Source organism: Natator depressus, chromosome 5 (genome assembly GCF_965152275.1).
Source record: "Natator depressus isolate rNatDep1 chromosome 5, rNatDep2.hap1, whole genome shotgun sequence".
In the NCBI taxonomy this organism is placed as follows: Eukaryota; Metazoa; Chordata; order Testudines; family Cheloniidae; genus Natator; species Natator depressus.
This window is the reverse complement of record NC_134238.1, coordinates 98,855,240-98,870,439: the sequence shown is the minus strand read 5'-3', so window position 1 is coordinate 98,870,439 and position 15,200 is coordinate 98,855,240. Positions and strand designations below refer to the sequence as shown.

General features: G+C 43.7%; 1 protein-coding gene across 4 annotated transcripts in view; it reads right to left on the bottom strand.

The window, feature by feature from the left end:
• Positions 1-15,200, bottom strand: part of KANK1 (KN motif and ankyrin repeat domains 1) — a 178,239-nt gene that overhangs the window by 65,532 nt on the left and 97,507 nt on the right. For all 4 annotated transcript variants that reach the window (XM_074953289.1, XM_074953290.1, XM_074953292.1 and 1 more), the window contains one exon: positions 1,832-1,948. In XM_074953289.1, the coding sequence (XP_074809390.1) occupies positions 1,832-1,868 (37 nt within the window). In that variant the 5' untranslated portion in view covers positions 1,869-1,948. The remainder of the gene's footprint in view (positions 1-1,831; positions 1,949-15,200) is intronic.

Below are 15,200 nucleotides of genomic sequence, written 5' to 3'. Positions count from 1 at the left end.
ATATATCCCCATTTCAAACATTTAGCTTCTTATAAGTTGAAGTGTCAACAGACTATCACCATTTTCTGTTATTAGACAATTTTACAATACAAATAATTAAAAAGTCAATTAGCTATAGTCAAAAGTAAGGCTGATGCACTGAATCTATACAGAACATTCCAAACATTTTTTAGGAGTGAATAATTCTGCCTGGCCTGAATCAAGAGCATTTAAAAAAAAAAAAAAAGCCAAAACACGCGAGGGTGAGGAGCTAACCCTGTACTCTTGTGTCTAATTCAGGATGCAAGACTTTTATAAAGCTTTTTAAAAATTAACTTTGTATTTATGTTTAGAAAATTTTACCCACCCACACAATATAACTTTTTTGCTTTATATAACAAGAGAAAACCCTCTCTTATCATGTGATAATCTTGAATGTGGGTCAATCTTTTCAAAATAAAATTTTTTTAAAATGAAGTAGTTTCTGCTATCACTGTGTTTTAAGGCTGAGTTTACCAGTGACAAACAATCATCAGAAATTACTGATAGCTTCACTTTCAATAAAGTTTTCCATCTATCCTACCAGTCTGTTAGGATTGGGCCATCCTTTCTCATCTCTTTGCACAACCAAAGACAACTGCACTCCTTTTTGCCCAGAGAAAAAACTTTCTAGTCCTTTGTATTGATGAATTCTATAGCAAAATTCTATAGCAAATATAACTGATGCAGCCAGTACCTTATGGATTTCATACTAGTCCTATAACAGAAGTTTCTAAAGTTGGACATTGCCAAACAACATGTGTATCAAATACAAATACTGTCCCTGTCAATATCTATTAGACTACATTTCAGCAAGCACGTGTGAGTCCAGTAAATACTTTGTATGATCTTTACAATAAGAGGAACTTGATTTTTGACTCACCAGAAAGAGATGTTTACAGTTTCACATGAATGCCATGGGAAAAAACCGTAACACCCTTCCCACCTACCCAAACCTCAATTTACATGCCCATGCTGCAAGCATACATACATACATACATACATTAGAAAAACTTAGTGCACTGGTGTTAAAGTTTCTGCCTTGTACCCGAAATTCTCCATGTAGTCCGTGCTGAAGGCCTGACCGTAGTATGCTAAAGTCATGTTTGTGGAATGCTCCAGAGAGCAAGAAAATATTGACAGAACAGTGAGGAAAAGCGCTGTAGCACTTTTATCAACTGTCCTCTAATCTCTGACCCCTTCTGATCTATCAACCTTATCAATAACCCTTGAACATCCCTTGGACTCAAATTTTAAAGAGTACCCAGACCCAAATAAATGTGCATGGATCTTCATAGCCCAAAGAAGGGAAAGTAAAATGAATAATTAAAATTTATTCTAAATGATGGTGGAAACCAAAAGAAGTACTAGTTAGACACATAAGGGATGTTTAACACCATAGGCTTCCGATGTCACACATGAGAGCTCTTCAGGCCTAAAACTCCACTACAACTATAGCATAATATCCATTTGTTTTTCTGCAGTGAAACTCTATGAGGCAGATCCATCTCTAGGGCAAACTAGTGCAGTGCAGTTACTTCCGTGCAGCTAGGCTGATTTACATCAGGTGAGGATCTGTCACTAGAACCTTAGTTCATATGTTCAAGCTAGGAGAGCTATTTGCAAAATACCTCAAAAGAGGAAACAAAAATAACTAAGGAGAAAAAAAACAAACATTCATCTATCAGGAAAACACTTCGAAATATTTGTTTAGAGTCATTTGCACCTTGATCTTTCTCACAGATTCACAATTTTATAGAAAGAGAGTTTAAAAACACAACGCAATAGGGAAAAGCGTCCCAACGTTAGTTACCTGAGGTACTGCCACTAATATTCGCTGGGTAGGCCATGTTTGTTCACTGACAAATCCAGAAATATGTTGTTAGGAGTCATGCAAATTTCATGCATCAAGTCCAACCAGACATGCAACCTGAAACAACAAGAAAAAGGCAGTTAAAATTTGACAGTTTTAGACAGCACTGTATGGAGTCTCCTTTTCAGTATATAGATCCAATAGCTGATCATTTTGAGTGTCCGAGGGCTTATCTTCACTAAAAAGTTAACTTGAGTGTTGCCCCTGATTGGAGTCCAGTCCACCCAAGATACCCTTATCTCAAGCATGGTGGTGTTTTAATTCAAAGTTGGCTGGCTTGTCAGGTGGGATAGGCCGAAGCCTAGGTGTTGCCAACACATGATCTACTATAAACAGGACCACTATGCAATGTGGACTCAGGGTTAAAATATAAGCATTAGGATTTCTAACTGCTTTGTCTACACAGGATTTCTAGCAATTTTCCCATGCTGGTCTAGCACCAGAGCAGCAACATCAGTGCTGGCAACGGCGGGAAGGGTGTCGACCGAGCAGGTGATTTTTATCACCATTGTCTAAGCAGGGTTAGATAACCTGGTGGTAAAAACACCTAGAGCACATGAATGCTAGAGCTCCCCCAGTTGCTGGCATCAGTGCAGCTGCACCTGTGCTAGACAAACTGTGGGAGAATGACTGAAATTTCTCAGTGCAGATGTAGCCTAAAAGAGGATCCTACATGTCTCAGCACAGGAGAGGTGGCCAGGAGACATGTGAGGTAGGGATACCCCTACCCACTGCTAATCACCCATGCCATACGGATCCCTGGGTAAATGTACTGGGTAAATGTACCAAGTTAGGAAGGATTTACACCAGGGACCAGCCTAATGCACAGCAGATTCAATAAAGCGCAAAAGTGGCTTAAAGCTGGCTGTCCATTCTGGGCCCCCCCTCAGTTGCAAACGCCCTCCTTGGCTGCGGCAGAAGATCTGGGCCATTAATTTTAACCTGAGGGCCAGGGCTGGAATAGCATACTGTCTCCTCTCCCATACTGCCTTCTGGTTCTATAATTTCAGCTTTTTGCGGGGGGGGGGGGGGGGGGGGGGAGGGAGGGTAAGAAACATCTCTCTAGCTGTTATGTTTGTGAAGAAAACGTGACCAAAGTGCCAGTGATATAGAGCAGTGGTTCCCAAACTTGTTCCACCACTTGTGCAGGGAAAGCCCCTGGCGAGCCAGCCGGTTTGTTTACCTGCCGCGTCCGCTTGATCAGCCGATGGTGGCTCCCACTGGCTGTGGTTCGCTGCTCCAGGCCAATGGGAGCTGCTGGAAGCGGCAGCCAGTACGTCCCTCGGCCCATGCCGCTTCCAGCAGCTCCCATTGGCCTGGAGCAGCGAACCGCAGCCAGTGGGAGCCACCATCGGCTGATCCTGCGGACGCGGCAGGTAAACAAACCGGCCGGCCCACCAGGGGCTTTCCCTGCACAAGCGGCGGAACACGTTTGGGAACCACTGATATAGAGGTAACGGAGTTTGCAGACAGCCTGAAACAACACCTAGAGAGACAGGGCGGATGAGGTAGTATCTCTAACATCCTGAGAGCCACACGGCTACAACACCACTGCATGGAACAATAGCTGTAAGGTGAGGTATTCCATTCACTTCAATAAGTGCCAGTGATGATAATTTACAGGTCAACATGGTTAGCTATTTTGCTACTCATCAAGGTATATTAAAGGGGAGGAGAGGGGAGACTCTTACCAAAATCTACACAATTTACTCTGTGTGCTAGGGTTATTTTGGCCCCACAAGTTGAGTAGGTTTGGCAAGAGTACCACCACTTATTCCCTCCCAGGCCCCAGCTAAGGAGGAGCCAAGCCAGCAGAAGTTCAGCAGGGCATCTGACTGAGTCCCACAGAGGAACCCAGCAAAGCCAATGGATGTATTAGAACTCCAGTAAGGGGGAGAAACCAAAAAGAGCACAGCATGTGTGATCACATTTTTAACATCTGCACAATCTGAGAGTGCCATCTCATTTTGTCGTCTCCAACGGGTGGAGTTTGGAGTAGAATCATAGAAGATTAGGGTTGGAAGAGACCTTAGGAGGTCATTTAGTCCAACCCCCTGCTCAAAGCAGGACCAACCCTAACTAAATCATCCCAGCCAGGGCTTTGTCAAGCCGGGCCTTAAAAACCTCTAAGGATGGAGATTCCACCACCTCCCTAGGTAACCCATTCCAGTGCTTCACCACCCTCCTAGTGAAATAGCGTTTCTTAATATCCAACCTAGACCTCTCCCACTGCAACTTGAGATCATTGCTCCTTGTTCTGTCATCTGCCACCACTGAGAACAGCCTAGTTCCATCCTTTTTGGAACCCCCCTTCAGATAGTTGAAGGCTGCTATCAAATCCCCCTTTGCTCTTCTCTTCTGCAGACTAAATATAAGCCCAGTTCCCTCAGCCTCTCCTCATAAGTCATGTGCCCCAGCCCCCTAATCATTTTCATTGCCCTTTGCTGGACCCTCTCCAATTTGTCCACATCCTTTCTGTAGTGGCGGACCCAAAACTGGACGCAATACTCCAGATGTGGCCTCACCTCGATCTGCTGGCAATGCTCCTACTAATTCAGCCCCATAGGTCGTTAGCCTTCTTGGCAACAAGGGCACACTGTTGACTCATATCCAGCTTCTTGTCCACTGTAATCCCAGGTCCTTTTCTGCAGAACTGCTGCTTAGCCAGTAGTTCCCCAGTCTGTAGCAGTACATGGGATTCTTCCATCCTAAGTGCAGGACTCTGCACTTGTCCTTGTTGAACCCTATCAGATTTCTTTTAGCTCAATCCTCCAATTTGTCTAGGTCACTCTGGACACTATCCCTACCCTCCAGAGTATTTACCTCTCCCCACAGCTTAGTGTCATCAGCGAACTTGCTAAGGGTGCAATCCATCCCATCATCCAGATCATTAATGAAAATGTTGAACAAAACCGGCCCCAGGACTAACCCCTGGGGCACTCTGCTTGATACCGGCTGCCAGCTAGACATCGAGCCGTTGATCACTACCCGTTGAGCCCGACAATCTAGCCAGCTTTCTATCCACCTTATAGTCCATTCATCCAACCCATACTTCTTTAACTTGCTGGCAAGAATACTGTGGGAGACCATATCAAAAGCTTTGCTAAAGTCAAGATATAGCACGACCACCACTTTCCCCACAAATACCTTTCCTTGACCCCCTACTGACAGGTCCCCTGTAAACTAGTCATATGTTTCCAGTTACATTTGTTTTAAATACTTTGCTACATGAGTAAAGTTTTAGAACACTAATCAGAACAAGCAAAAAATCAGACGATGCTTTAGAAACTCATTTGAAGCATGAAACAGGCAAATCACACTTGTTTACATTTAGTGAAAATTACAACAGTTGTGTTAGCAATTATTTGTCCCTTGTGATGTGCATGCAAGTATGTTGTTTCCCAATAGGGCTTATGTATCTTATTGTTGCATACCTAGAAAGAGAGGGATAAACGGACTTAGCCATCCATTTTCTGAGAAAGAAAAAGAACCTCACTGCAACAAGTGTTTACCATTTATGATCTCCTCTGTGGAAGGAACTACAGACTAGGGCAATACTGTAATAAGCAGGGAAGTGAAAAAGTTGTTATATGGGCGAAATGAACAAAGGTTATGATCACAAAATAATAATGAAAGCATCCTAGACAGCCTGCAAAGCAAACACACACAGCTTCTGAGGTCCCAGATGTGGCCTGTTGTACAGTTAAATGTCAGTCATAACAGGATATCAGATTTCTGAATCAACAAGCACAGCAGACAAAAGAAAATGCATCCAATTTGTCAAATTTGCAGTGAGAGCCAATGTTTAAAATATGAAAGCTTTTAATAAAGTATAACCATTTTCCTCCCAAAGAACAAAACCTAGAGCACTGTTCCATCTTCCAACTGCACAGCGTTCACCTCTGTATTTAGGATACCTTAGATACTGTACGCTCCATGAAAAGTTTGTCAATAAAAAAGACAACTTTTAGCTTGCCATGCTGCATGTTTAAGCTTAAAGTTATCAGCTTCTAATATATCCATTGCAATATCAGGCATCCTGTTCTTTGTTAACACAGAGAATGTCAATTTGCAGCTTTCCATTCAGTTTGAATCTGTATCAAGGAAATCCAAAGCAAACATCTGTTGAGGAGCTCTGAGGTCTTAGAATCATAGGAGTGGAAGGGACCTTGAGAGATCTAGTCCAGTTCCCTGCACTCATGGCAGGACTAACTATCATCTAGATCATCCCTGACAGGTATTTGTCTAACCTGCTCTTAAAAATCTCCAATGATGGAGATTCCACCACCTCCCTAGGCAATTTATTCCAGTGCTTACCCACCCTAACAGTTAGGAAGTTTTTCCTAATGTCCAACCTAAACCTCCCTTGCTGCAATTTAAGCCCACTGCTTCTTGTGCTATCCTCAGAGGTTAAGAACAAGTTTTCTCCCGCCTCCTTGTAACAACCTTTCATGTACTTGAAAACTTATGTCCCCTCTCAGTCTTCTCTTTTCCAAACTAAACAAAGCCAGTTTTTTCAGTGTTCCTTCATAGGTCATGTATTCTAGAACTTTAATAATTTTTGTTGCTCTTCTCTGGACTTTCTCCAATGTGTTCACATCTTTCCTGAAATGAGGTGCCCAGAACTGGACACAATACTCCAGTTGAGGCCTAATCAGCGCGGTCTTGTCTATGCACAATATAAGCACACTTTTAGGTCTTTTCTATGTGGAAAAGCTTTTATGATATAGGCTCAGGCATGAAATTAGGCCAATTAGTGTTACTGAGGTATAACACTCCCTCCTCTCCCCATAGGCGATGGTCTTAATCCAGTATAAAAAAGGGCCTTTTTCAGTTTAGTTTACATTACTTGGGAAGGGGTTTAAGATAAACCAACCCCCATGCTCTCCCCCACTTTTACATCAGAATAAAAAGTGTCGGGGGGGGGGGGAAGAGGAAGGGGAGGAGCGGGTGTGTTATACTTTATAGCTATCTGACTACACCTGTATAACTGGTAAGACAGGAAAGTTTTACCAGTTATACAGGTCTAGTCAGATAGCTATAAAGTATAACACGCCCGCTCCTCCCCTTCCCCTTATACTTAGAGCCCTGCATGGATACAAATTTATATCCGTGGAACCGCAGGGCTCTCCCAAAAACCACAGCAGCGAAAGGAGCAGAAAGTGGGGCCGCCGCTCCCAGGAGCCAGCGCCCTGTGCCGTCAGCTCTCCTGGAGCAGCTGTACCGCTCCCAACCCTGCTTCTGTCCCTTCCACGCAGCTGTCTGCGTCTCCTGTTTAGGGTCGGTGCAGCCATGCCAGCAGCTCCTCCGGTGCGGGGCACTGGCTTGTGGGAGCGGCGGCCCCACGTTCTGGTACTTTTGCCGCTGTGGTTCCTGGGAGAGCCCTGCAGTTAAGCAGATTCCAATTTATAACCGCATCCACAGATATAAACATGTATCCATGCAGAGCTCTACTTATACTGGTATAACTGCATCCGCACTGGGGGTTGTACCACTTGAACTGCATTGGTGTTTAAACATACATGATTCAAGTGATACAAAAACTGTATGTTGTACCCTAAAATCACATGTGACAGGGCCAGGCCAGATGGCTATAGGAGAGTAATAGAAGGCAGATATATTAGCCCCAGGCTAAGTAGGTCCCTTTTCCCTGGATAAGGTAACAGGGAAGGTTCCAGAACAATCAGGAACCTTCTGGAGACAATTAAGACAGGCTGATTAGAACACCTGCAGCCAATCAAGAACCTGCTAGAATCAATTAAGGCAGGCTAATCAAGGCACCTGGGTTTTTAAAAAAGGAACTCACTTCAGTTCGTGGTGTGCGTGTGAGGAGCCGGGAGCAAGAGGCGCTAGGAGCTGAGAGTGAGAACGCGGACTGTTGGAGGACTGAGGTGTACAAGCATTATCAGACACCAGGAGGAAGGTCCTATGGTGAGGATAAAGAAGGTGTTGGGAGGAGGCCGTGGGGAAGTAGCCCAGGGAGCTGTAGCTGTCGCACAGCTGTTCCAGGAGGCACTCTAGACAGCTGCATTCCACAGGGCCCTGGGCTGGAACCCGGAGTAGAGGGCGGGCCTGGGTTCCCCCCAAATCCTCCCAACTCCTGGTCAGACACAGGAGTCATCGACCTGGACTGTGGGTTCAGAAAAACGGCCAAGCTGAGGGCTATCGTGAAGCTCCAAGGCGAGCAAATCCGCCAATAAGCGCAAGACCCACCAAGGTAGAGCAGGAACTTTGTCACACACAGCTTCAAATGTAGCTGAACCCCACAGCATAGCTGCAGCATAAGGAGATAGAAGGGGTTTTCTGTTGTAGGAACACCACCTACCTGAGCGACAGCAGCCACCACAATGGAAACATTCTTTCATTGACCTAACCGTGTCTATACCAGGAGTTAGGTCAGGCTAGCTATGTTGGTCAGGGGTGTGGATTTTTAAACTCACCCCCTCCCTCTCCCTTCCCCCTCCGAGTGCCACAGCTACAGTGAGCTAAATTTTAAGTGTAGACCAGGGCCTGCTCAAAACAAAAACCTTAGGTGAACCTAGCTACATTGCTCAGAGGTGTGAAAAAGTCACACCCCAGACAGACCTAATTAAACTGACCCCAGTCCCGGTGTAGACACCACGAGGTCCATGGAAGAATTCTTCCGTCAACCTAAGTACCACTTCTTGAGGGTGCAGATTAACTACACCAGCAGGAAAACTCCTTCTGTCTCTGAAGCGTCTACACTATGGCAGTACACCAGCATAGGCCTTTGGGTAGGTCTACACTAGAGAGACCATAACAGCATAGCCACATCACTGTAGCTATGCTGGCATAACCCTGTAATGTAGACACAGCCTACACTGACAGAAGGTTTTTTTCCCCTGTTGCTGCACAAAAGACCACCTCCCCAAACGACAGCAGCCCTCTTCCATCTACAGAGCTGCGTCTTCTCTGGCAGTTAGGTCAGCATAGATTTTTTTCATACCCCTGCCCATCAGAGCTATGTTGACCTAATGTACGTGTAGCTCATGTCCAAGCTGAGCTGCTGCAAAACCTGTATGGCCACACATGTATCAATTCCAAAGTTGCACAGGGTTTTAACTAAATCCATTTTAAAATTGCACCTTTAAACTGGTGTACTTCTGTGCATAAAATAAGAATTAGGAAGCAAGAAGAAATCACTGCAGCAATTTAGCACAGTGACTGGGAAAGAGAACCCAGACACCTAACCACGGTACTATGGAAAAACACTAAGGGCACGTCTTCACTGGAAACATTGAAGCGCTGCCGTCGCGGCAGAGCGCTGGGAGAGAGCTGTCCCAGGGCTCTAGAAAACCACCTCCACGATGGGAGTAGCTCCCAGTGCTGCTGCACTATCTATGCTGGCACTTTATAGCGCCGAAACTTGCCGCGCTCAGGGGGGTGTTTTTTCACACCCTTGAGCGAGAAAGTTGCAGTGCTGTATAGTGCCAGTGTAGACAAGCCCTAAGAATTGATTCTTGACTTTCTGAAATGGAATGCAACTGTCAAGTGTCTGTCCCAAAATGGAAAAAGCTGGCCTAGCTTGATATAAGCCAAATATATTCTACAAAACAATGTTTTAACATCTCTCTCTTTTCACAATACATGCTGAACTGTACTGTCTGCATAGGTGCAGATCAGCTAAATCGATGCTCAATTGTGTTTAACAGGCACAGATTCAGAACATGTGGTGTACTAGGTTTTAACCATTCCTGGAACAGTGCTGTACATGGTTTACTTGGAGATGCAGGCCAAAATAAACCATGTTCAGCTGCACCACGGTCAGTGAGAAGCTTTCCTAACATGGACAAAGCTATGGATGACAGGAGAGTTCAAATGAAAAATGCAACTCCATAAAGAGGAAGAAAACACAACACATACCCTCTAATAGAGAGAATGTACAAAAGAGAATTAGAAAAGGAGCTTACATTTTTCATTCCCACCCTTAAGGTTTCTGCCCTTACTAGCCCCATGTTTTTACATGTTTATCCCATGCCTGCGTGTGAATACTATGAACTAAAGTCTTAAGGGTAAATGCAAAACAAGCAGAGACTAGCTATATAAAGTAATATTGCTCAATGAAGCAGTTTTTAAATTGTTTTGAATTAGATGCTCTCCTCTGCCCCGAGATTCAATTTTGCACCTTTTTCAGAAAGCGGGTTCTTTACTAACGCACAAAGCTTTGCTAAAAATCTTTACTGGTCACGAAAGACCAAAGGGCCCAATCCTCCACTGCACCTTGCCTGGTCATTTATACCCGGACAAACCCTACCGAGTTAGAATTATCCCCTGACTTACATTGTTGGTGACATTTTGCATAGATGTAGATGTGAAATAGGTGGGGTGTTCTGTAATAGTTTCTGAATGCTATATAAACACTTCAGGAGTTAAGAGACAATGTCTGGGCTATAAACTGGGAAGATCCTACTCGCCTGGCCCCATTCAGGTTTTACAGCTTGTTTTGTCAGTGCTGAGAACCAACAGATCAAAAGGCTATAAACCCTTCAGGTCTCTGTCTGCCCAGAGGAGGTAGGCAGTTGTTTCGGAGCAGTTTGCAGGGAACAGACAGACACCCATGCACTTAGGGGTCTGAAGCTAGACCTTCCATCCTATGGTGATAGGGTAAGAGACATGCATATAGAGTATTTGTTGTTTGAAAAAACTTTATCTATTACTTTATGAACATAAGAACAGTCATACTGGGCCAAACCAATGGTCCATCTCGCCCAGTATCCGGTCTTCCAAAAGTGGCCAATGCCCGGTGCTTCAGAGGGAATGAACAGAACAGGGCAATTATCGAATGATCCATCCCCTGTCCTCCAGTCCCAGCTTCTGGCAGTCAGAAGCATAAGGATACCTAGAGTATGGGGTTGCATCCCTGACCATGTTGGTTAATAGCCACTGATGGGCCTATCCTCCAGGAACTTTACCTCATTCTTTTTTGAGTCCACTTATACTTTTGGCCTTCACAACATCTGATGGCAACGATGTCCGAGAGTCGTGTGAAATACTTTCTTATGTTTGTTTTAAACCTGCTGCCTATTAATTTCATTTGGTGACTTCTGGTTCCTGAGTTATGTGAAGGTGTAAAACAAACACTTACTTATTCACTTTCTCCACACCATTCATGATTTTATAGACCTCTATGATATCATATCCCCTCTTACTCATCTCTTTTCCAAGTCCCAATCTTATTAATCTCTCCTCATATGGAAGCTGTTTCATACCCCTAATCATTTTTTGTGCCCTTCTCTGTGCTTTTTCCATTTCTAATCTCTCTCTTTTGAGATTGGTCAACCAGAACTGCACACAGTATTCTAGGTATGGGCCACGGATTTATATAGTGGCATTATGATATTTACTGTCTTATTATCTCTCTCTTTCCTAATGGTTCCTAACATTCTGTTAGCTTTTATGACTGCCGCTGCACATTGAGCAGATGTTTTCAGAGAACTATCCACAATGACTCCAAAATCTCTTTCTTGAGTGCTAACAGCTAATTTAGACACAATCACTTTGTATATATAGTTGTGATTATGTTTTCCAATGTGCATTACTTTGCATTTATCAAAGCTGAACTTCATCACCCAGTTTTGTGAGATCCCTTTGTAACTCTTTGCAGTCTGTTTTGGACTTAACTCTCATGGAGTAATTTTGTATCGTCTGCAAACTTTGCCACCTCACTGTTTAACCCCCTTTATCCAGATCATATATGAATATGCTTAACTGCACTGATCTCAGTACAGATCCTTGGGGGGATCCCCCTGTGTATCACTCTCCATTCTGAAAACAGACCTTTGATTGTTACTCTTTCTGTCCTATCTTTTTACCAGTTACTGATCCTTAAGAGGATTTTCCCTCTTATCCCATGACTGCTTAGTTTGCTTAAGAGCCTTTAGTGAGAGACCTTGTCAAAGACTTTCTGAAAGTCTACGTACACAATACCTACCGGATCTCCTTTGTCCACGTGTTTGTTGACCCCTCTCAAAGAATTCCAGTAGATTGGTGAGGCATGATTTCCCTTTACAAACACTGTGCTGACTCTTCCCCAACAAATGGTGTTCATTTCTGTGTCTGATAACACTGTTCTTTACTATGCATTGTTCTTACTGTTAAGATTAAGGACACTTTGGTCTAAGAAGGCTGCCCGGTCACTCTGTTAACCACTGGTCACAAGCTCCCGAATGGAAAAACCACAGGTACCTGAACCCAGTTGGACCTGTTGTAGGTAAGCACAGGACACTGGGCTAGGACGTCATGTAAGAGTGGGAGAACTGCAGGATTCCATCCTAAGAAAGGTCTGACATGCTTGGAACGTGCACTCAGAGACCAGGGAATGAGTCAGAGATGTAGCTAGTCCTGTAATCATGACAGCAGGTAACTACATCAGGTACATGGCAGTGAAGAATCGGGCCTAAGATACATAGAGATGTATATCCAGAGCAAGATTAATGATAGCACCATTCTTCCTAAACTCAGCGTGTTAGTGATTGACTTATTCCCTGGAGAATGAGGGTTTATATCCCTTGTAATTTCTTTTTAATCCCATCTCATGTAACCGTGAATGTTCACAGGTTCCATATAAACACCCAGTTCATTTTTTAATCCTGCTAAGCTTTTCCACATTGCAGGTGAAGAAAATGCATAAGTGAATTAATTTCCCTGCTAAAGTCTGGTTGGTTGGGGGAATTAAGTTGGTGATAGTGGCTGTTCACTCAGTTGTTGCTGGCCTGGCTCATCCCACATTGCAAAAGAAACAATCCTCTGATGGCATCACTCTCCTAGCCTGTACCCATGTGCTCTGCCCCAAGGAGGCATCCTCTGTGATTCAGTCCTGTACAGAGATGACAACATGACCCTTTATGATTTACACAGTCACCTATGAGCAGCTAACCACATCCTGTACTGCAGGTATTTGCTTTGGGACTACATTGAACATTTCAACAAAGTCATCCACCACTGTGACACCTTCCCCCCTCCCACAAGTCCCACAGAAGCATCTCAGCAGGATTTATGGGAAGAGGGGTGAAAAAGGAAGCCTTGTAGCTCCCTTGGAAATCCTTTCAGCTTTTTCAGGCAAGTAAATGCAGATCCTAATCATGTCACATTAACTTATCTGCCTTCCTCCCAGCCTCTTCTTACAGCACTGGCCTATATGGAGACCTTTACAGTATGGCCCCTGCAGGAGCTGAGCTTGGAAGCAGGGAGCCAGTGAGATGGCCCAAGGCCTCTAGGTTCTAAAAGGATTCAGCAAGATTCAGAGTGGAACACTCCCAGCTACATCAATGGTGCAGCATCTATTGCTCCTATTGATCCTTTACCCCTCCCCACAAATAAGAGTATGTCTATACGACAAAAAATAAAGAGACCTGTGGCAGCAAATCTCAGAGCCTGTGTCAACTGACTTGGGGTTGTGGGGCTTGCAGTATGGAGCTAAAACTAGCCTGGGCAGAATAATAAAAGGGCAAAATTATGTACAGCGTAAGAGCACACAGTAAACAAACTTTCCCATAACAAGCTATGTAAGAGCATGCAATAAACACTAATAGGGGAAGTCTAGCAGGTTTTGATGTTTAGCAGAACTTTTTAAAATGGTAGAAGCCCTTGTCACTGGTTCGACCCTCCTCCCACTCCCCAAAAAAATTTGAGCGAAGAACCAAGAAAAACGTGGATAGCTCAGTTGTGCCCTTTGGGGCTCCCTGTCGCAGCTGGCATTCCTCATAGCACCACTCTTCTGGCAAGGAATCCTACATCTCCCTGTGACTTTGGCTCATCAAGCCAATGCATAATGAAAGGGAGTGTTTTCCACATCATTCCCTGGGAATTTCTGGTCAAACATAGCATGTCCTACTCTGGATTGTTATTATTCTACCTCGATGCAAATAGGAAAAGTTTCTAAAATATAACGATGAGCAATTTGTAGAATTGTCTTTTTAAATTGATCCAACAAAAACATGCTTTGGAATGATTTTTGCCATCAATATTGCCTCAGAATTTTCCATTTGCTACAGAACTGACTGGGGGGCTGCAGGAATTGTGAGGCCCTGGTACAGTTAGGACCTGTGTGTCACCAGCATACAAATGGTCCTGATGAAGATGAGTAGGGGGTTAAGTGAAATTCCCACTCTTAGACATGGTGAATACTACTGAGTCTGCAAACACACTGAAGTAAGCAAACGGTAACACTAATTCACGTAACTAGGATATCTTCACTGCCAGGAGCTCTAGAAACCGTTTTTTTCTTTTAAATAAAAGCTTAGCTTCTGGTTACTAGAGAGAAATTTCTACACTTCAAAGACAAAGACCTTGCTACACTTCAACACTGAAGAGCATTCTCCCTGCTGATTAGTCCTGCTAGACTTAGGTTACAGGGTTATTGCTTACTCATCCTAATGTATATTAAATGACACTTTAGGGATTGTTTTTAACCTTAGCCTGTTTCGGGGGAAACTACTTGCTTGCTGTACTGCAGATGAGTTTGGCTGACATAATTCTGGTTTGAATAATGTCTGTCAAATAAAAATAAAGCTTTAGTTTCCTTTAGAGGAGCTGGTTACTGAAGCCAGACTCAGCTGTACTTTACAAGCATTTGCTCTGTTTACATAAAGCTGTTCTTGGCAGTTGGCCTGTATTTTGGGAGATGCTGTTTATAATAAGGGTGTTTCACATAGTAAGTTAAGGGTGTGCCTACACTGGCTATATTCTGAAATTTTCCCACCACTGCTCTGGCATTAGTGCCGCTCCACCAATAGTGAAACAGCTCACGTTGAGCAGCTGCTGGCGTTTTCACCATGTCATCGGCAGCTGTTCAAAGTAAATATGGATCATTGAAGGTTAAAAATCTGGTAGCCTGTCTACTTAGCACTGCCATCATTATTAGTGTGGGTGATAGGGCAGCTTTGAGAGAATTTTAGAAAACTGCTCATACACCTTAGTTGGTGGAAGAAGCGGGGATGCAGATTCACGGGTTCAAAGGTTAACATGCATAGTGCACAGGTTGTTTGATAGAAATGGTCAATACTGCTTCTTAATAAAGCAACTCCCTTTCTGTGTAAGTGGTCTCCAGAAGTGGAATAGAAGATTTCTACAATATCAACAAAAGTATTCGGTACCAAAAGCCTGATTAACTTTAACTAAAGGTTATTAACGGTTATTAATTCTTAAAGGTTATTAAAGGTTATTAATTCTTCACTTGCTAAAACAGCTGTGCAGACTTCACAGTGTGTACGCACACTTTTACTTTTTTTAAAGTTCAGAAATTCTCAGTTAAGATTGTTAATGAATATTCTCTAGCATATTTAATTTA